This window comes from Channa argus, chromosome 15 (genome assembly GCF_033026475.1).
Source record: "Channa argus isolate prfri chromosome 15, Channa argus male v1.0, whole genome shotgun sequence".
Lineage (NCBI taxonomy): Eukaryota > Metazoa > Chordata > Actinopteri > Anabantiformes > Channidae > Channa > Channa argus.
In genome coordinates this window covers 22,886,144-22,909,143 of record NC_090211.1, presented here as the reverse complement: position 1 = coordinate 22,909,143, position 23,000 = coordinate 22,886,144, and the positions used below count along the sequence as shown (strand labels likewise).

The 23,000-nt window shown below is 38.1% G+C and overlaps 1 protein-coding gene across 2 annotated transcripts; it reads right to left on the bottom strand.

Annotated features, from left to right (window-relative positions):
* Positions 1-340: 340 nt before the first annotated feature.
* Positions 341-22,456, bottom strand: zgc:158376 (uncharacterized protein LOC100101643 homolog). 2 transcript variants are annotated; one of them, XM_067477045.1, is made up of 11 exons: positions 21,866-22,456; positions 18,405-18,593; positions 16,499-16,642; positions 15,671-15,757; positions 12,946-13,131; positions 12,491-12,523; positions 10,870-12,173; positions 8,948-9,111; positions 8,016-8,177; positions 6,744-6,965; positions 341-5,981 (listed from the first exon to the last, which is right to left on the bottom strand). In XM_067477045.1, the coding sequence occupies exons 2-11, from the start codon at positions 18,576-18,578 to the stop codon at positions 5,722-5,724; spliced, it is 2,736 nt and encodes a 911-aa protein (XP_067333146.1). In that variant the 5' UTR covers positions 18,579-18,593; positions 21,866-22,456; the 3' UTR covers positions 341-5,721. The 2 variants fall into 2 exon arrangements, with proteins under 2 accessions (XP_067333146.1, XP_067333147.1); XM_067477046.1 differs by having other exon boundaries at positions 10,870-12,143; positions 21,866-22,454.
* Positions 22,457-23,000: the final 544 nt, after the last annotated feature.

Genomic DNA, 23,000 nt, shown 5'->3' with positions numbered 1-23,000 from the left:
ACAAGGGACTCAAATTATTTACTTAGTTCTGACTTTACTGTCTAATTAAATAGCTAGTAATTCAATTATTTGATAACCATTTACATAATTCTTAATGCAAAAATGCCTAAAGTATTTCATTGTTCTAGATACTCAGGGGTATTTGCCTGTCTTCTTATTAGAATGTATTTTTCATAAACTTGACAGTTTAGTTACTGTAACAGCATTTCTATTTTTTTGACATTTTTACAAACTACATATTACAAAAATACTTGGCTAGTTACAAATAATACAAGTAATGACCAATGAGATCCTCTGAGGGTTAAAAATCTTCATTGCCATAGAAATGACCAATCACAGATTGTAAAAACAAACCCATTGCTTCTTTATTAGTTAGTCATTATACAGTAGTCACTCATATGTAGCTGCCTTGAGTTGGTCATTTTGTCTCTTTTTACTTTTTGTTCCAACTTCTTCCTCATTTTCATCAACACAATAGAAGAGTCATGGACAAAGTATAAAAAGGACAAAAAAACAGGATAAAATGCCCTTTTTCACAACAAAAAAACACATTTGGCATAAGATGAAAAGGAAGGGGATGATGATGGTGATTAATATCCAGTGCATCTTTAAAACATCAATTCAGTTGTTTACTATGACAGAGATATGTCAGGGCATCTGATTGGATAAGAGCTTTCACAATTCAAGGATTATCATCCAAACAGGTTTAATCTCTTCACTTGTTGCTAGGTGAAGGCTGAAGCATTATTAACAGAACACTCCAATCATGTTACAGTAAAAAAAAAAAAAAGAAAAAAAAAAAAAAAAAAAAGAAAAAAATATCACAACAGAATAGAAAAATTAAATACAAAACCTGACCCATTTAGAGTTTAACACAGTGAGAAGTTCATCTGGTGAGTTTATGGCACAACAAGTTGTCATGGCAACTTTAACTTTATTCATTAATACTTCTGATTTCATGAACAACAGTAGCTCCGACACCACCACAGATAATGTTTATGAATTACCTCTGCTGCAGCACTAACGTGGACAGGAACCTGCTTACAGACAAGTCAAATTCCCCCCACCCACATCATGTAGGACCTCCAGACTCAAACCTACTCAGGTTAACTACAAACAATATGGCTGTGTCATTTACAGTCACACCTGCATGTTTGGTGCTTCTTTTCGATTGTTTGGATTATGTGAGCCTTGTTGTGGTGATTAGGAGTCTTTGGTGTCAGTTTGGGTCACTCTACAGCCGTTCTGGATATTTAAGGCCGTTGTGAGTCTTTGTGGGGGCTTCAGTTTCTCTGCAGTTGTTTGAAACCTTGTGCACTGGGGTAGTTTGACTCTGTAGAGGTTCAAAGTCAGAGTAATTTTTCACAAATTACATAGTATGTTTTTGTACAGAATTTGGAGGTGAAAGATAGACATGTTCTGTAATGCATTCATGAATTTTATAAGAAATTATTGTAATTATCAAATCTTTTTTTTTTTAATCTTTAAAGCAAAATGTCAGATATTTTGACAACAATCCAAAACTCAGATAATGTAAATATAAAAATCTTTTTATGGAAATTGTCACACATGAGGAATAAATTCCCAACATGACTGCTGATTCATTTTCACTGGTCTGCTAAGCAATGAATCTACCACTATAGATGCTAATGTACATTAGCTTGTTACCCAAGATTGCTAAAAATCCATCACTGCAGGTCTGGGACTGCTTTTCCATTCATTTGCCAAACTAATTTAAATTGCAGATTTCGTTTTACTTCTCAAGGTTTAGATGAACAGCAGTGCAGCAGAAGTAATTCACCAACAAATGGAACTGAATGTGCTAATCAGAACAGAACACCCCATTTGGGGACTTCTACCACGACAAATATTCATTAATTCTTCATTATTACATCTGTATTCCATGGTGTGTTTGGCTGTTTGATTTGTCATGTACGTTTAAAAATACAAAAATATGAAATAAGATTTAAAGAACATGTTTGATCCCCCCCTTCCCTCAGTGCCGCCGTCTCACGTGATAAGACAGCAAGTTCACACAAAGTACAATAAACATCACACCTGAAAATGTGAATCTGGTCACAAACATCTAGGCGTCATTTATGAAACATCAGTTTCAGTTCAAGAAGTCTTGTGAGGAAAACAGCAACTTTTCAATTAGCCTCGACAGTGGTCCTAGGAGGAAATTCATAATGTGCTCGACTGATTTTTCATACATAAGGCCCCTAAGAATTTCCGAAAGCCCATTTCAACCAGGAAAACAAAATAAATATGAATCATTATAAATTTAAAAGTCACAATACATAAAAGTATTGTTAATTGTCTTGATTTAGTAAATATCTGAATTCATCACACACCAAAATTTAAGAAACTGACATTATGGCAGTAATATTAAATTAGGATTATGAAATTGTTAGTCTGAACAATATGGTATCTCAACATCACAACAAAACATTCTGAGATAATAAACTAGGTAAAGACAATCTGAGTGTAAAAGTCTTGACAGTACAAATCCTGACACAGAAAATAATGGCTGATAAAGAACACCTGATGGAGATTATAAATTAAGATTCTCAAACAGAGCTTGCATTAATCTGTGCAAAAGGTGCTTAACACTTTTTGGATTTGATTCTAAGATTAGGGAAAACCTAATAAATCAAGGTAATGAGACAATTTATCAAGTAAAAGTAAATCCCTATTTCAGCAGAAGTCATAATTTGGTTCGAGTTTTCTAAGGTTATTAGAATAAAACCAGATCATGACATTAAGTCAAGATCATGAGATCTTTAGTCTATGTTCACAAATAAAAAAGAATTACAAAGGTTCTGAGACAGTAAATTCAGTAACCAATCTTTTACATCAAGATTATGTAACAAAGATTGTGAGACAAAGACTAATCGAGAGCTCGAAATCTTGATTTACTTACTGTCTAATCTTTATTTAGTAACTCAGAAAGGGTTAGAATATGTAAAAATAAAATAAATCCAGACTATTAAGTCAAAATTTTCCCCTCAACATACTGACTATTTTCAATGTAAGTCTGTTTTTGGCTTTCCTGGCAGAAATGGGCAATCGTAGAACAGAGGTTTAAATATTCCAATGCAGCAAACACAAGATGTAATGCTCATAATGTCGAAACAAACAAAACATAAATCTTTAAAAATAAATGTGACTGTTGTGTAACCATAAGGAGTGTGACATAAAAAAATTTAAAAAAAAAAACAGCAACATGGAGTGTTGTGTTTAGCAGGAATGTGTGCATAAGGACCAGATGGGAGCATTTCAGTGGCACAAGCATAAACTAAAACCTTGCCTTAAGAGAAACTGAATAAAAAAGAAAAAAATTACTCCTGAGAAAAAAAACACAAATCCTCCATGATAATCACACACAGGCAGACAATAGGAAATAAAAAAAAAAAGACAAATAGGATTGAGGCAAATGTTGAAGATGTTGAGGTTTAAAGACTCCCAGCACTGATGGAGGAAACATGAAGGAAAACCTCTGGAACTTTTACCACACCTGACCAAAAATCACCTGCAGTGGCCACAAAACAAACAGAAAACAAAGTGAAAGATACTGCTGCACCTGGTGCTTCAAAATGAACAGTCTGCTTGGAAGATGCTGAAGGCATTTAGCCTGGCTTAGCACAAAGATTGGAAGCAAGAGGAAACTGTTAGCCTAGCTTCATGTCTGACTTACATGTATGTTTAGTTGCAGATAGAGATGTGGTTTAATGTAAATATAAGAATGAATGTGTTCATCGCAGTTTTTAAAAGACTGAAGCTGTGCTGATTACCAAGAAAATGGAGCTGGATTGTCGTGAAACTCAATTTGATCTCCAGTGAGAATCAGGAATGTTACCGATTTTTGTTCAGAGTTCTTGTCCAACAGCTTGTGTTTACCACTTGGAAACACTTGAACACTGTCTTTTTTTGGTTAACAGCCCTGATGCTGCAGTTTTTGTTAGAACCTGTCCAATTTGGAAAATGAAGTTTATTGCAGTTTCTGGGTATCAGGCCTCCATATTCCAGTATTTGCGTTCACTTCACAACTACAGCTTCACAACAGATATATATTTTTTTTAATCTGTGTAATTCGCTCAAATTCATAATCTTCTCTATCAGACAATTCCAGATATCAATCTTTATTTCATTAGTTTTACAATTCCATCTGGAGAAAGGTCTTGCACTCCACTAATGTTTCAACATCAATTAAACACTGCAGTTTTTTTTGTTGGTTTTTTGTTTTTACACAAAACATTAGGCTGTTTAGCAGCTATTTTTGCCTGCAAGAACATGTTCTATTGCCTTTTGTCTCGATTTAAAGCCTAAAAATCTAACTTATTACTTGTTTACCTTTACAGATAACCATAGCTACAGCCATTTATCCTGCCCCTGAAAACATCCCACCCTTGACTTTATGGATAGTATATTGCAGGAGAACAGAAAGTTTCTGTTCGAATGGTGAATTCAGTTCTGAATAGGCTGTGATTACAGCCAGCAGCCTCTTATTAAAAATTTACTTTAAGCTAACGCTAACATTTCTTTGCAACACCATCTAAACTGGTTTAGATGGCCTTTGTAGGATCTGGGCTACACTTTGGAAGATTATTCCAAATTCCAAATTCTTTTTCCATGTTTGTGTTCTATAAACACTTTCCAACTCCACAGCCGAAATATCTGCAAGCTTTCTCAGCCTGTATCTACTTTGAAATTGATAAATGAGTGAACTTTCCATTTTATATAATTCTATGAATTGGTTTTACGCAAGGTGAAAATACTGTTCACAGATATATAACATTAACTGAATTTGGTATTACACAGGTTGCCATTGTGGCAATAAATGAACCAAACATCCCCAGTTTTCATCTGGTTATGAGTAAGGTTTGACAGACAGTCTGAATTAGTGACATTTCTTTTTAAATTCAGCAAAGATTAATCAATTTATGACATTTAAACTGATTTCAGCCTGATCAACTCTACAGGTATATCAGACTGCAAAGTGATACCAGTTTAGAGACACAAATGTGTTTAGCTTAGCACAAAGACTGGAAGCAAAGGGAATCTGTTAGCACAGCTGCAACTTTCCTTCAAATCTGTTAGATTTGAACTTCAACTTTGTGTGAGACACAAATGTCAAATGACCGTTGTTCTACAGTTGAATGTTTTTGCAGATTTCTTGTGGGGGTGTTGGAGGGAATTCATCCCTGTTTAAGCCACAGCAAATTCTGAACAAGTATTACATTTTCACTTTTTCCCTGTTCTGCAGCTACTGACAAGCAGGTGGATGCCCAGCTTGATGAATGTGAAAGGGTGGGAGGACGGAAGGAAGGATAGTAGGAAAGGAGTGTATTCGGGAAGGGTGGTTGGGGGGGGGGGGGGGGGTCATCATTTACAGTAAACTACAAATATATACACACACCCAAAATTGTACAGAGAACAAATATGTACATGCTCAGGGTTTCTATTTTTTTGTTAACTATTACGGACAACATTTTCCCAACATATATTTCTGTTCCTCCTCCTCATCCTCTTCCATGGTCGCCAACAAAACTAAACTTTGTCCAACCTCAGAAAAAAATGTTGCAAAGGTCCTCCTCCTCCTTTTCTCCTCTTTGTGTTCCTCACCTGTATGTAGTGTGACAAGGTGGGAGGCGGGGGGTTGCAGGTAATTTGGACCAAGTGTCCAAGATATGGACATATTCCATGATATGGAGGCAGACTTTAGCTGTTCTTTAGCAGCGTTCTGTCTTCAGGAGGACAGGAGGCGGAGGATGAAGCAGCAACACTGGCATTTGTGTTGGTGGCAGAGGAAGAGGAGGACATAATGGTACTAGATGAAGAGGATGAGGAGTTGTAGGAGGGGAAAGAGAGCAGCTGTCCAGTCTCAGAGGAAAGAAGGGAGCAGGAGCGCAGGTCAACCGTCTGTAGAGAGGTGCAACGACGCAACAATGAGATGCACTGTTCCGTCACTTTGCCACAGCCTGAAACACACAAACACAGTCAGGGTACTACAGTAATACAGTGTGGTATTTGTGGTAGTAGTACAACAGTAAGAAAATACTCAAACATCTGAAAACACAAAAAACATAGCATTGTATTTCATTATATGCAGTTGACGCCCTGGTGTATATTGATGATCGTGATTCTTTTGCTCTAATCCTGTTTCTCTGTATCAAGTATGGTTTACTGGATCTCCATTCAAAAGGTTCTTTAGGTGACTGTTTTCATTGCTGTTGTTCAGAGTTTCAAATGTCTATTTGAGTCTTTATGCTACTTGCTACCATATGCCCAACGCAATACTAGTATGTTACAAGTACCAAAAAAGGTAAGCTGCAAGTAGCATCATGTCAAAGAATTCAGGTAGCATTAGTAGTGAGCTAAGTTTGCTAATGCTGTGCAGCCTGGTGGCTAAATGTGTAGACCATCAGACTGGGCAGCAGAGGCCTCCCAGTTCAAATCTCACCCATGCACTGTGTGTCCTTGAGCAAAACACTCTGAATTGCCTCTAAATTTAACCCCAAAAGTCAAGCACAGAACTATATTACTAAAGTAAAGATTTTCACAATCCCTTTACCATATGTCTGCTATGATACAAAACATTTGACATTTGTAAAACACAACTACTTTTTCAAGCTGCATTTAAATTATATAATTATATTCCTTTTAACTAATCAAGAATAACTTTACGTTCACATCCTCTACTATAAAACTGTGGGTTCGAGATAAATATCTGTGATATTTACCTGCCAGGTTAATGTGGGTGAGGGTCTCTCTGAGGGGGGAAATAGGGGAGGTGAGGGTGTGCACCGTCTGGTCTGTGATGTTCCCACAGTGACTGAGGTCCAACTTGGTCAGGTGAGGGACATAACGCACTAACAGACGGGATGATGCATCTGTCAGATCCAAACCAGCCAATCGCAGTTCAGTCACGTTCTGGAAACGCCCCACTCTGGTCTCACCGTGAGCTGATCGATCAGTCAGAGGAAAGGGAACAGGTTGATTGTTTGGTATTTTATTTGATGCAGTTACATTCAAGTTGTCTTTCCTAAGTCTTTCCTTTTTTACTAGCCAGAAAAAACTAACAACAAAAAATTCACTAAGAATACTAATTTCTCCCTAAATGTCTTTGGGTCAAAAAAAAAAAAAAAAAGGCACAACACTTGAAAATACCTTAAAGTGGTTTAAGTCCTACAGGACCTTCCCTATCACATTTACCCCATTCACCTTAGTTTTTTAAATAAGCTTCAAGTTCATGGGTTTGGTTTAATTTAAGGTGAATTATTAAAGATAATAGGTCAGAATGTATTTTTATTCATAGGTTACCTGGTTACTTACTATGGTAAATATAAACTAATTCAAAACTGCCTACAGAACATAAAAGTTGTCACCTTAAATAAAACCTCTTAACAGATTACTTTTATGCCATCTGGTCAATTTTAATACTTTTTTTTTAACCCAGTTACAAATGTCAGGGCAGCTAAAAACTTCAAAAACCCTACATTCACTTGTTATGACACTTTCCAAATTTTGTTTAAATATTACATTTACAAAGTGAAAACTTCATCAATTATTAATTTAAGTTGACAACAATAATTTATACTTCACAACACATTTAACTTGGAAGAGTTCAGGTATTCTGGCTTTTTTTTTTTTTTTTCAAAAACTGTATGTAATCAAGTTCTGTAATGGGATTATATTATTATTATGTTCTTTTTCACTAAGAAAAGCCTTAACACCGACAACAATCGATTAAAATAATTTCAAAATTTTAACCATTATTTATTCTGAAATGCGTCATTATTAGATAGGATAGATATTATATATTTGTTATGAGCCATTCAATCAACATGGGATTCAAAACTTATTTAGACCAGGTGGCTCTGAATAATTTGTATCAATTTCCGTAACCGTCACATGTAAAACAATTTAAACAGCATTGAATAATTCATCAAAAGTTTCCAGAACCTTAAATTGTTTTAAGATTTATCAATGATAAAACTGCTCACGAGTCTCACCTGTCCGGGTGTCGGGTGGGGGTGCCAGCAGCTCTCTAAGGTGCGAGTCTTTGAAGTCCTCCACTCTGCTGAGATCCAGCAGCTTTAGACAGGGACAGACTGCCTGACACAGAGCTGAGACTGCCGGTCCTGGGCAACCAGACACATTCAGCTCCAGCAGCCCTAACCAGGACCGATAAGATAAGTGAGACTCAGGTAGCAATGAGTAAAAAACTGACCATGTGTTGCAAACAGCATTAAGGTGATGTATGTTTAAACAAACAAACAAAATAATGAAGATGGATAAAGTTAAGATTCGTTGGCTTTAATTTGCATCTCACTTTTACCTTTCGTTAACGATGGTCATATTCACTTAACTTTACAAATTTATATTTTCAATTAACGTTGGATTGAAAAAAAAAAAGTGCAGTTTCAGTGAACAGCACTTTTTTAGTTTGTCAATGCACAACACTGGCTATGCAACTGATTTAACACTTGAGCAGGGGAGCACTGTTAGTCTTCTGAAGGGATTTTAGAGACTGAAATAAAGTAGCTTATTACAATCATTAGCTCACCATGGAAATACTGACGGCAAGTACTGTCATAGTAAATACGATTTTTGTAAGGGTTTTCCAATGTTGCCAAAATAATTACACATAGCATTAAGTTTTAAAAACCTGACTAGGAGGGCTGATTGGTGGTTTCCTGTGCTTGCTGAGCCTGCATTTCACTAACAAGAGACTCATGAAAACTGGTATATTACATTTCTCTTGTAGATTAGTCATGAAAAAATAAATATCCAGGAGTTTGTTTTTTTTTTTTTTTAAATCAAGCAAAATATGTAGCTTTACATCTTCCAATGAATTTGCCTCATTTGACAGTGCGAGCCCTGCAGTGACATCCCAAATGACGATGCTCAAACCATTTATCCTGCAGCCATTGCAGTTTGTTACCTTGTAAGCGGTTGATGAGCCACATTAACTGTTTCTTGGAGATGTTAGTATAACCCAAGTTGAGGGAAACAGGCTGTCGGCGGATGATACCACTCAGCATTGGGGGAGTTATGGAGCGCTGGCGGCTCAGATCGATCTGAGTCCACAATCTCTTATCACAGCACCTGAAAGAGGGAGAAACAGGCTTCAGATGCAACTGGGCCCAATGGCATTAGCTTAGTTAAATGAGCTTTTACTCTGACCGTCATCAGGAAAAACACGTCAAGCCGAATAATTCTCATTTCAGTTTGGCATAAGCCATTTTCAGACATGAAACCACATTTCTGTCTCAATAGTTGCACAAGCCTTGATTAAATAATCCTCATTAGATCACAGGACATTCAGCTGCTCTTCTTTATGAATCAGAGGATTCTGCTGCCCTTATATAACATTTAAGACCATACAATCAAGAATCACTTTAAAATGGACTGTCATTTGAGATAATGCAGTGTTTGATCATTGTAATAATGTGTTCATCATGTAGTTGTAATAAAACAAATAAAAACCAAAACAGATGGTTAACGGGTCCTCTACTCACAAAACAAACAACCAAAAGTGCAAGCATCTCATGTGAAGCGTGAGACATTTGGAGTCTCTACACCACCACACTAAATCTGAAATGAAATAACCAAGATTTGAGCAAAGTCAAAACTTTCAGCTTTAATTCAAGGGGGGTTGAAAAAAGTGTGGCATTAACCATTCAGGAATTACTGCCATTGTCATACACATATCCCCCATTTTTGATGGCTCATAACTAATTAAACTAACCAACAAACATAATTACAAACATACGGGTTGGCTTTAATACTTGGATGAAAATCTTTTGTAGTCAATGACTTTCTCAAGTCTTTAACCCGTGGACATGACCTCCCTCGAGATGCTTTGCCAAGTCTTTACTGCAGCTGTTGCTTGTGTGCGGGTGTTTCTGACTTCAGTCTTGTCTTCAAGCCGTACAAGTCCATGAGACAACACTGCCTCCACCATGTTTAACAGATGATGACGCTGTTCCTTTCCTACTCCCATCTTCTCTTGTCCTATCCTTCTGCTACAAGCTAATTTGATTTCATCAGCCGAATCTTATTCTAGAACTGCACAGGTTCATAGGTGTTTATTGGCATAGTTAGTCTTCTCTTGAGTTTTACCAGGGGTTGCCACCTTGTATTTTCTTCATAAAGCCGTCCCTTGACTACAGATTTTGACAATGACCTCTTCAAGAGTCTTAATTACTTGGCTAGATGGTGTTTAAATGGTTCATACTCACAACGTACAGGATTCTGTGGTCTTAGCTTGACACTTAATTCTATTTTAAAGTATATTCCAAACTGTGGTATTGACACTCCCAATGTTTGTGCTCTCTCTCTGGGTTGAGTTTGTTTTTTCAGCCTAATGATGGCCTCCTTAACCTGAATACATACCTCTTTGGGCCAGCTAAAAATGCAAATGTAACACTCAGAACCACCTCCAGGCCTTTTACTGTCTTCAATAATCATACAGTAATGAGGGAACAGGCCACAGCTGTCCATTGCTTGTCAGCAGTAGTTCCATTATTAATAAGCCACCAAAAGTGGGGGTGTGTGTATTGAAATGGCAGTAATTCCTGAGGACTTGCACAAACTCCACCATTAATGTCTTGCCACATAAAAACTAGCTACTAGGGCTTTGTGTGGTATTAAGGAGGCATGTCTGTATTTAGATGCCTGTGCACGAACAGATAAATATACAAAAGCTGAGACTAAAAATGTAGAACTTGTTCCACAGGTGCAGGTAATTCTCAGGAGTTATTGCTGCAGTACATTTTGACTGACTGTAGCATTGAGTTGTGGTTGTTGATTGACTGGTCAGGTTGCATTGTTAAACCTTCAGTCTCTGTTTGTTAAACTTACCAGCGACTCCAGGTGCGGCAGACCCTCATGCAGACACATAGCTCCCGGTGGCTCAGGTAGGTGAAGACTCTGAGCCACACGTCGCGGGTCATGATGTGGGAGGATCCACAGTCCAGAGGTAGACAGCTGGGCTCTGGGCAGGCTGGAGGGGGACGAACCAGATGTCTCTCCATCTGAACAGGCCGTGGGGGCGAGGGCACGGCCGGCGGGCTGCGCTTCATCATCTGAGAACGAGGGGCAAGACGGGATGGCTGCGAGCATGGGGATGCCGCCATCGCTGACATCATCAGGCCTGCTCCCCCAGGGCCTCCACCACCTCCACCATTAGAGGTGGGGAGGGAGGAGGAAGATGAGGAGGACATATTATTTCTGGACGTCTGGTTCTTGCTGTTGCTACGGATTTTGTTCCCGCGGCTCCCGCTGCTTTTGGTTCCACCACCCCCACTGTGTCTGTGGTTTGTTAGAACACCACTGGCATTCTCCTTCTCCCCTCCCTCCCTCCCTCCTCCCCCACCCCCTCGTGTCCGTCCATTTCGTGCATCCTGCCCATTACTGCGTTGCTTCCCTGTAAAGCCATCGTGCTGTGACGATGGGGTCATCTGATTGGAAGATAGGGGTGAGGGTGGGGGGAGAGAGGCAGAGTTTTTCCTGGTCCTGTCTGAGGTGAGGGTGTCCTCCTCCTCTCCATCAATCAGTCCTTTCCGTCCCCGTTGAGGTAAACCTCCATCAACTCCTCCTCTTCTCCGGGCCTTGTCCCCCCCTCCCTGCTCCTCCTCCCGGTCTTCCTCCTCCCCTCTCCCTCCTTCTCCCTCAGACTCCTCGCTGGCACTGAAGCCCAGCTCTGCCAGACGCCGCTCTCGCTCCCTCTCTCTCTCCCTCTCACTGCGATTCCTCTCTCTGTCTGCCCGACTGCCGCTGCTGCTGTTGCCATAGACAACAGGAGGAGGTGGAGCAGGGGAAGAGGATGAGGGCGAGGAGCCTCCTCCCCCCTGCTCCCCCCTTAGGGAGTCATCAGAATCTGACTCGGAGTCCGATTCTGAGCTAGAGGAGGATGATGAGGAGGATTCGGGTCGACGCTCAAGCAGGCACATCCTCTTGAACCTTTCCAATTTCTCTCTGTGATGGGAGCGCTGGTCTGCACTCGAGGTTCCACTTGCACCTCCCCCTCCTCCCCCAGGTTGAGACGAAGAAGTTGAGGAACCTTGCAGTCCTCCTGCTACTCCTCCAGCTGGCAAAGTGGTACCATTCGACTCTGCTGCCTCTTGTTTGGGTTTCTGATGGTGAGAAGTTAAATGCTTAAAATTCTTTAAAAAAAAAAAAGAAGAAAAAAAAAGATGTCAACAGAGTGTAAAGGTATTTAATATATATGCAGATCCACTTTTTATATCCATCTATCTATCATAATTAATTACCAATTTCACTTTTATATCAAAATTACAGAATTAAAATGACCCACTGGCCAGGCGCATGGGTTTAGTGACACTTGGTGAAGACATGAAAAAAAAAATAATTTGTAAAATATGCAATCTTTATATGGGTGCACAGTACTCAGTTATGCTCGTAAGCCAATTAGAGTTCAACTTTGGGGATAATACAGAAGTAAAACTTCAAACTTTTATACCTTTTTGAGGCGTTTTTCATGGGCACCTTTCACCTAGAGGGAAACAGAAAGAAGGAACACAATCAGAGCTGTTCACTCAACACAGTAACACACACAGGGGCCACTTTTTAAGTACAACAAGCTCAAACAAAACAATCATAATTAAAAGTGGGAGAAGAAGAAACTTATTGACATTTTAGTTTTCTGCAGATGTAATCCACCATAATAACTTCAAGCTGAAACAAATCTTTTTTGATTTCAGTACACAAACCTTCCATTGGTAATGTAGGTACAAAAATTCTGAGCAGACAAAGTTCCAGGCCCACTCAGCTCCCTTAAATGAAATGCTCCTAATGTTGCCTCATGGTTCTCAGCAAGTGGACTTATTGTTAAGGATCTGCAGCTATGAGACACCTACTTCACTACTCTATAAAGTCTGACTTTGTACTGGAAAGCCTTTCATGTTGGATGTTCACCTTCTTCTTGGGCCCGCTGTCTTGAGGCAGCTCCTTCTCCTTCTTCCTCTTGTGCCCCCCTTCTGTCCTCACCCCCTCCTCCAGGGAGGGAGGGGCTTTCTTTTTGGGGGGAGGATCATCTGTGAGCTTCCAGCGGCCTACTGCCCCGTTATCCAGCCTTCGCTTTCCAGAGCCATCTGCCTGGTCCTGCAAACAGATTTAATACAATCAGGCTGGACACATTCAGCTGATAACATTACTTTCAACAAAATACTGCGTTATGGAACATGACCAATACAATATTACACTTACAATTTTATTATTGTCAACTCATAAAAAACAGTTGGGGGGGAATAAGCTGCAATTGTATAATTTAAAATAGTCTTTATGTCAAGAAAAATTTTAATGCGCAGAAGAGTTGTAACACTACAATCATAAAATTAAAGGTGTAAATACAAAAGATTACAAAATAATAATAATAGTACAAATGTATAAAAACAAAAATCATCCATGGAATTGTAAAGTAAGATACCTAAATCACATCTTATAAAATGTCTTTACTCTAGTATTATATAAAAAATAAAATTAAAACTTTAATAAAATGTATTTAATTTATTTAATAAAAAAATATTAAATATATTCTCATTTTAAAAACTGTAGTTTATTTACCATAATTTTACATCTCAAATGCTCAAAATAATAAATTTTCAAATGACTATTTGAGGTACTGCATATTTTTCTGGTAAACTAACTCTCTAAAAAATGTAAAGACACAAACAATCAGACTTGAATACAAATTGGGAAATAAATAAGTAATAATAATTTACTCAGTGTATTAAAAGTAAAATAATTTAGAGGCTTTATTTGTCATCATTGAGTACAAACACATGTAGACACATGTTGGAATTTGCATTCAACCAATTCCCCTGGGGGAGCAGTAGGCAGCCACAGAGGGCACATGGGTTTTTGCTGTGTCAGTTCAGGATACACTTGGTGTGTGCTGGGATATAAACCAGGAGACTTCTGTATCCCAGCCGGATGCTCTACCCACCAAGCCAGCAGGGCAGCTCAAGTACTTAATGTGTTTGTTTCCCTGGCCAGTGCTGATTAGTTTTTAGCCAAATGTGTAAATCAACAATATTGAGAAAAAAAAGACATTAAAACACCCCACCTGAAGTAGGGAAGGATGCTAAAACAGTTTCAGTGTGTTACATAAAACTTTAGTTGTGTTTTGCCAGACTTTCACAACAGCCAGGGCTCTACAGTGCAAGCACTTCTCTCACATGTGCCAGGAAAAATTTGTAGAAATTATTTGGGTGCACTGGTGCAAGACAGGTTGGTTCTAAACTAGGAGCACTTCATCTCTGCTTTAGAGACCAGAGTCGGATTAGCAGTACGGGAAGAAGAATGATTTTAGTTTATATTGCAGCCTCTGTGTGATGTCTGTTCTTTGGCATCCATCTTGGAAGAGCCATCATCAATTACACCTGATTAAAAAAAAATGCTTTTGATTCTTACACACTTGTGGTCATATCTTATAAATTTTAAGCTGCTAATCACAAATATAAAATGTAATTTAACCCACCACATTCCACACTTTTGTTCCATTGTCATTTTAGGTGACACATTTTTGACTGCTTTATACAATACAATGTTTCATGTAGCTCTTACCTGTCCAGGCATGCACACAGCGGCTGGTTGCATAATATTTGTAGAACCTATTGAGGTTGGACATGCTTAGGATAGCTTAGGCTTAGCGTATGCTAAAGGTACATTTACATGTAGTCATCTGACAGACGCTTTCATGCAAAGCAACTTACAAGTGAAGTAACACGCAATGTAAAAGTAGGTCTTAACAGACTTGCTGTTGTAGTTGTTGAAGTATGTCTGCCTAATCTGATTGTTTTAGTGACAATATAATATATTCAGCCACAATATTACCACTGGTGGTCTTAATAAGATCATGGAGGACAAGGATCAGCATGTCCATTCTGAGCAGTCTGCAGCTACACAGCAAAATGTGATACACTGCGTAGAGAGGCGGTGCAAGTTTACAAAGTCAATACTCAAACGTGCAAGTATTGGCCAAAACAAAAAGAAATTCACATCTTCTAATCTAAAGTAGTATCAGCCTAGTAGCTCAACGAGTAGAGCATCAGGCCAGGATGCGGAAGTTTCCTAGATCGAAGAAGTAAAACACAAAAGGACTCTACTAAGAAACTATTAAAACTAAGACATTATTACAAGGGTCAAAGTTCACTGTTGGTAAAAGTGGAGCTGATTTTAACCACTTTGTGCTAACAAAGCATTATTTTAATAAAACCCATATACATTTCTATAATAAAACCACCAGGTGCTTTAAGTAAAAAATTCTTGTTAATATCATTTCATGCACTTTGGTAACTTAATGATAGTTTTACTATAAGAAGAGTACATCTCCAGTTACTAATGTTTTGAGAACAAAAAAACAAGAGTCAGTCCAAGCAGTAAAAACCTAAACATACTATATTTTAACTCTAACTAACTCTACCTCTAACTCCTGCACAGTAATATTACAGTTTCAACATGCTGCTTCACTTAATCACACCAATATCAGGTGCAGCAACAACAACCTTATCGATTTCTGACTGATTTTCCACAGAATTTGATTTGTGGTTACTTAAGTATAGTTACAAGGTACTTGCACTTCATTGCTTTTCACCACAACAGTTTGAAATGAAGTCCGCAGTAGTGGTCTTCCTCTTACCTTACTGGTTTTGCCCTCCTTGTGGCACTTTGGACACTCCCAGCAGTTTGGGATCTCATCATTGATGATTCCTTCAGCTTTACCCATCTGAGGAGACAAAAACACTCTACAGTCTGTCCATGTACACATGTCCCTGACTTACTGCATTTAAATTCAGTAGAGGATTTTGTTTTAAACCTTATTCGGATAAAATGAATTTTAATTTGGCACATTATGATGAACAACAGATTGTAAGTAAAAATATGTAAAACATAATTTTATATAAAACTAGATTGATAGTTTTATATGTAATCTAATGAGTAGATGTGAAGGATTTTCAAAGTCTGCTTGAAGTACAAAAGAATATTTAACTAACACAAAGTGCGTAGAAGAAATCTAAATAAGTCGCTTTCCACAGCAGATTTCTTAAAATTCAGACGGTTCACTCTGGATCAGCTGAGTTTGTCTCTCCTGCCTTTTCCTCTGCACTGTCACTCGGGAGCAGCATGAACATGAAATTGCTTCAAATCATTCTTGAGATACTGAGTTGACAAAAATTGGACAGATTTCTAATGTCTAACTTCATATGCCTATGGTCATGGCTGTTGTTCTACCAGTGCAGGAGCATAACAACTGCTCTATCCCTTTTTTCTCTGCTTATAAATGTAGTAATGGATGAATAATGCACACCCAAAGGTCATAGAATGAACCTGTATATTTCACCAAATTTTGGCTTCAACAGTTTAAAATTGTTTTTAAGTGAATGATTTTTACATTTGACTTTTGCTAAATTTCAGACCTTGACTGTTATCAGATACAATAAATACCGGGCCCAGCCTGGCGACTGACCTTGAGGCAGCTGGGGTGGATGATTTCATTGCAGATGGTGCACTCCATCAGACAGAGGCTGAATTTCTCCTCCTCAGAGTCCACAGTGTCCTCCTTCCCAGCCTCACCACATGAAAAGCACACCGCCGTATGAGGCAAAACAGGCTGCACAGTGGGAAAAGGTGAGTCAGGCAGGTACATCAACATTAATTGTTATATTTTACAGGTTTATGTAAATAAACTTGCTTCTAGGCATTTTGGGCCGTAATGTATCCTAAATATATTAATTTAAGTAATTTGTGGTTTAACTTTTGCTGTATAATTTTAATGTCATATAAAGCATGTGTCTTAACTGTTAGATGTTGCACAAATAAAAGTGATTAGTTTTGGTTTCTTGTTACTTTGAAATGGTTTAAGAATTAAAAAAAAAGTCAAACATGCTAAATAATCAGAGAAACCACCAGATGGCGTCTCTTCTTCACCCTACTCCTCCTACTACTATTGCTGCTAGAGAAGAAGTAAGAAGCTCTACCTCCCTTCCTCCTCACCCCTTTCCTTCTGCATCTATCCATCCACTCTCATCTCCTCCCCCTCCTGTTCCTTCAGAGCAGTCAAATGAAACCAACATCCCCCTCCTTCTCATCCTCCCATAAGCACAAACAAATAAATAAATAAATATTGAACAGAAATTATATGAAAAGCCGCAGATCGCCTGGCTTTGTGTGTTGGACCCATCTATGTGAAACCATGGCGATGGATCAAAGCCAACTCACAGCTCCATCAACCAATTCTAGTTGCCACGGAAACCCAGCATCGTTGCCTGCTGGGCTCCAGCTGATGCTATTTGAAGAATCGACATAAAAATCACACCTTTAGTGTTTGAAGATGTTCTGACTCTGTGTCCAGGCCTTTCTGTGTCTGTAGACACATTTTGTTTGATACAGTCATTTTAGGACATTTTATCAGGTCCTCACAGCTTGAAAGATCAGGTTTCAAAATTGGGCTTAGATTATGGTGAGACATTTAGTTGTACTGATCAAGGTTTTATTAAGTCAGTGAAGGTCTTCAGAACTACAGACAGCCCATGAATGTGTGTTTCTATCTTTGTTAGGAGCAGCTGATAAATGTGAACATTTTGTCCACTACTCAATTCTTCATCAATCTATGTATCAAACCAATGAGATCAATCAATAAACATGACTGATTCATGACAGCGTAAGATTTGATTTTTGCCTCAGAGTGAAAAAAAAAATCTTGAGGTTTTCAATTTAGTGCAATATACAACAAGAAATATACTGGGTGTATAGTGCACCCATTAACGAATAAATGAAATGTCATTATGTTATAGCATTTTTTAATATTAAAAAAATGTGGCAGTGTTATTATTTTACCACTCACATATTTTCCTTGAAACATTCCTGATAATTTCCTAAACATTAGCTTAAGTACAGCTGTATGTAAATTACAAGGTTTTCCCTTCCTGACAACAAAGGTTGATGCAGTCTGGTACTAATTGTAAGTGAAATTGAAGTAATGACTGCTCACTTGTTATAATTGGGTTTGTTTTTTAAAAATACTTGAATTGACATCAGTAGAACTGGACAGAAAATAAAAACAATAATATAACAGCTGTTCCAAATCACTAAGAAAACATTTATTGATTTTTTTTACGGGTCTGTAATGTTGTCCATTCAGCTTAAAATCCAAATTACCAGCATTCATTTTAACTTAAGCACAACTCATCACATAAGACCTAGACATATAGTTATACTTTGCTTTTGATCGGTTAGGATTTTGCCCTTGTTTTGCTGAGCAAGACCCAGATCATAAAAACCGCATCAGTCCTCCACAGGTGAAGCACAGCCTGTCAGTCACTCACAGAGGCAATACCTGTCAGTCAACCAGTGTGTCTGTGTGTAGGACTCACTGCTGTGCACTGTCTTAGGAGGCAGGACTGCTTCATCCGGCCGGGCCCTCCAAACTTCTTCATGTCCTTACAGAAGTGACACTCCCCACACTCTGTCCTCATGCAGGCCTGGCAGCGCCGGCACCGTGTTCGCCTGCGCCTCGCCCCCCCGCCCAGCGCCTTACTGCCCGACATCCCCAAACAAGTCAGCTGTGGATACAGAGACACAAAGGTCAACATTACAAACAGTCTGTGCTGCAGAGGTCTCAAGTTCAAGTGTTCCATTTCAGTGAAACCTCATAATGGCAACTTTAGCCATTTCTAAATGTATTAAATAAATGTGTCATTACATGACCATTACAGTTATGCCGAGTTTGAGAAAGCCAGAGAATACTAATCTCTCACCAGGTTAAATAAACGTGCATCTAAAAGGTCAATTTACCCAGAGATCGTTTTATCAAACATCTTAGTCTACACCACGCATTAATGCGGTCATCCCATACCCTTTAAAATAGAGTTTAGTAGATGTTGCTAACAAAGCAAAGAAGCAATGAAACAAGAAATCTGCCGGTTTAAATGTGTGCCTTTCCACCCTGACTTCTAAAATATGGGCACAGACGCTGTATACATTTAATTTTACCACTTAGCAAACACTGTCACACTATATTTTTAATTATCATTGTACCCTGCTTTCTTAACAAGGTCATGCACAAGGAGAGGCTGTAACCACAACAATATTTAGAAGGTTAATTTTTGTTAAATTATATACTTCTGAGTAGAGGCATTCACAAATTTTCTAAAAACAAAACTCACAGCTTCTTTAAATGAAACAATCCCATGAACAAAGCTTGGTAGGCAGCCTTTTATGACCACTCTTAGGAGCGTTGATAATTGTAAGGTCAAATCCCAGTGATTGGTGCCACCAATTAGTCTGAAACAAGTGATTTACAACACGTATATGCTAGTGAAAGTTTAGTGAATACAAAAACATGCTAGATTAATGAAGCAGAAGAAATTTAAGACAGGACTAGAAAAAGGACTGTCAGCGGAAAATTATTTGTAGTTTAAATGTTTTGTATTGTCTGTGCGATGTCCCATCTTCTAAAAGTGAGAGACCCTTGCAGAGAGTGAACACAAAACTGAAGATAAAAACAAAACTTTGGTCAAATAACTTTTTGATTTTATGTACAAAAAATAATTCCTCTTTGTGAATCATAGCTAAATCTGGAGATCAGTGCTGACATTTTCATTGTAACCATTTGAGATTCATAATTATGCAGGTTTTCCCACACAGCTCTGGAGTGTCAGGACCAGATGGACAAACAGAAATCCAGTTTTAGCACAGAAGGACACATGGAGCTGAGATGAGCAGGAGGTGATATCTGTTAGAGAGAATGGACATTAACGCCCCCCCACCACACACACAAGACACACACACACAGTAAAAACCATCCTATAAAGAAACCTGCTGCAATGATTCCACAAAAGGCATTGGTTTGTCAATGCTGCAACTAACAGTGATTGTCATTATTGATTAATCTGATTTTCTCCATCAAGGATGACTTTTAAAATAACAAGAAATGCCAGTTATAATTTCCCACAGGTCAATGAAATGTTTTCAAATGTATTAGAAATTGTATTTATAGGGACAGAATATAATCACAATACAAAAATGTCCAAACTGTATCACTTTGGTTTCTGATAGGAATTTAGTCGCTTTGGATAAAAGCGTCTGCTAAATGAGTAAATGTAAATGTAATGTGCTGTGTGATCTCGTTAAATTGACAGTTTCATTATCCAGTTAAATAATACAAGTTTTCAGCAAAACAATGATGTAAAGGGGACTCTAGATTTGTAAAAACCACTACATCCATGCATCAAACGACCAAACTGAAATTCAGCTTGATTCTAAAACTTTTTGAAAACCCAACTTTAAACTTAAAAATGCCATTTATATTCTTGTTTATTTTTTTCAAAAAGAGTCACAAAAAGTGACGAAACACAGAAATTGGCTCATTTCCCAGATATATTAATATGTCCTCATTTTAAAAGATATTCAAATTTTCTCAAATATAACAAAGGAAGGTAGAAAATATTGACAAATGTGAACAGGGAACCAGACAATACTGGGCATTTTTGGGAAGAAATATGCAGCTTATATGAACTAATCTATACTGCTGCAAATAATGTTCCTACCAATCAACTAATGATTTGAGTTTTTTATAGTTGAGCTTTAAGTGTGATGATGCAACTGATTTTTTTAACACTGGGGGTTTAATGACATTAAAACAATCAGAGGGTTGAACAGGTGTTGACATCTGAATAACTTTAATAATGACAAAAAAAATATCGGTTGCAGCTCTAATTTAAACAATGTGATTAAGACTTATTGGCTCATAATATATATTTTGTTTACACCAACACAAAGTGATCAAAATTTAAATCAAAGCCTTAAATTTGTTTGTTTACTGTCAAAAGGCAAATTAAAGTGTAGATGAAAGCTGAGTCCATCAAATATTTGCCACTATTGCTTAAAGAAAATAAGGTATTACTCAATAATCAAAATAGTGTCAGGTTTATTTCGGTAAATTGCCACTGTTTTCATTTAAAACATTCTCAGATTTTGTTGAAGGATTTAAATTTAGTTTTTCGCAGGCTTTAACTGTGAGATCTTACTGCTTGTGTCAGTTTTATGTGGGGTTAAACTAAAAATTAAAGTTACAAAAAAATCTGATAGATCTAGAAATGGAAATGTATTGATTTGCAAATCGATTATAAAAAAGGTATCAGTTGCAGCCCTGGTTTAAATAATAAATATTAAGCTATACAGTGACAGTGTCAAACATACAGTCTACCACCCAAAGATGTTGAGTTTATTGTCATACGTCGGAGAAAAGCACTTTGAGAATATGAAGCCAATATCTGACAGTCTTAAACACACAAAAACAGATAATAGTTGCTGATTCATTTCTCTTTATAGGTGCATTGATAAATCCACTCGTCGTTGCAGATTTATTATAGAGTTTCTGACACCTTCTGAGACTTTTCCCTGAAGGATTTGAATTTAATATTTTAAGACTTTTTAAGATCTGCAGAATAATGAAGATGCGCATCTGGCACCACTTGGAGATAGCTGCTAACGGCTAACAGCTAGCGCAATACAGTAACCTAGTTAGTCAAGACAAGCAAATGACACCTAGAAACGTTTATAAAAAATTGCCATAAATATTAATCGGATAATTACAAGTCTGAAATCACACACGATTCATCTCCGACCCCAGATGTCTGAATCGTTACGGTTGCTAACATGCTAGCAGACTAGCTCTCCGTTCGCCCCCTGCAGTAATGCTTCCTCTTTCATTATCTTTCCGCCGAATAAAACAATCTAAGTAGGCAGATGTGGTTTAATCAAAACATTCCAATAATAATAATAATAATAAAACATTAATACATAAAAAACACGCAACGCAGTAGGTGCTCACCTCTTCGTTTCAGGTCGCATACTCCTGGGTCGCTCATTAGAAATAATATTAGCAAACAGTTAGCCAACGTTAGCTTGTGTGTAGCGCAGCTAGCCGTTTGCTTCCTTGTTCCTTTCTCTGCCAGGCTGCAGTTAGCCCCGGGCTGCTTCACACGCGTCCCATCATGGTAGCCTCCAGTGGTCCGGGTAGCTCCCGGGCTAACCTCCCGGACCCGCTATGGTTCTAAATGTCTCCGAACTGATCGATATAGATAAGGTGAAGGGCGCAGTGAGTCGTGCCCATTCACTCCTATCTCCCCCTCTCTCTCACTCCCTGAGTGAGTCCACCTCTCTCCCTACTCAGCACGTTACAACGTGTTCCTTTCCTCCTCCTCCTCCCGGGGGGGCTTCAAAACACCTCGAATGGCTCATTTACCTGAAGAGCACCGTTTTAAATCTACGTTCCTTTATAACCTTCCGCAGAAACTAGACCTCTCAGATCACCGCAGACACATGAGGCAGATACTGTTTATGTGGACCTGCGTGCGGCTATTGTTCTCCGTGTCTATTGTGTGGCGGCTGGCTGCGGACTGTGCGTGATTTGGTTTAGAGTTGTAAGTCATTTGGTTTCCTGTGGCATGTTTACCCCCCCCCCCCGCCCCCCCCGCACTGATTACATCACACAGGTGACTACAGCTACAGCGCTCTGTTTTTGGGATTGGAGGAAGAGGGAAGAAATTAAATAAATAAATATATGTAGTAAATAAAATATGGGCAGCGAAAATATACAACCCCACCTCTACATAATGACGTCAACAAACGTCAGGTGCAGAAATGCGTTTTGGGATACGTAGTTTGCTTTAAGACGATGCAGATGTGTGTGTGTCTGTGTATATATTACACATTATATATATATATATATATATATATATATATATATATATATATATATATATATATATTGTTAAATAACAAGATAACAAGTAATAAGAAACTGAATAATTATATTTTTTATTAATAATATTTCAAGTCAAGATTTGTGGAACCTGATCCCAGTCTAATAAGAAACTTAAATAAGGCTTCAGGATTGTTGTGCTTCCCCGAAACAACGAGTAAAGGCTGGTGTGTTTTAAAGAACTTCTGAGTTCTTTGAAACA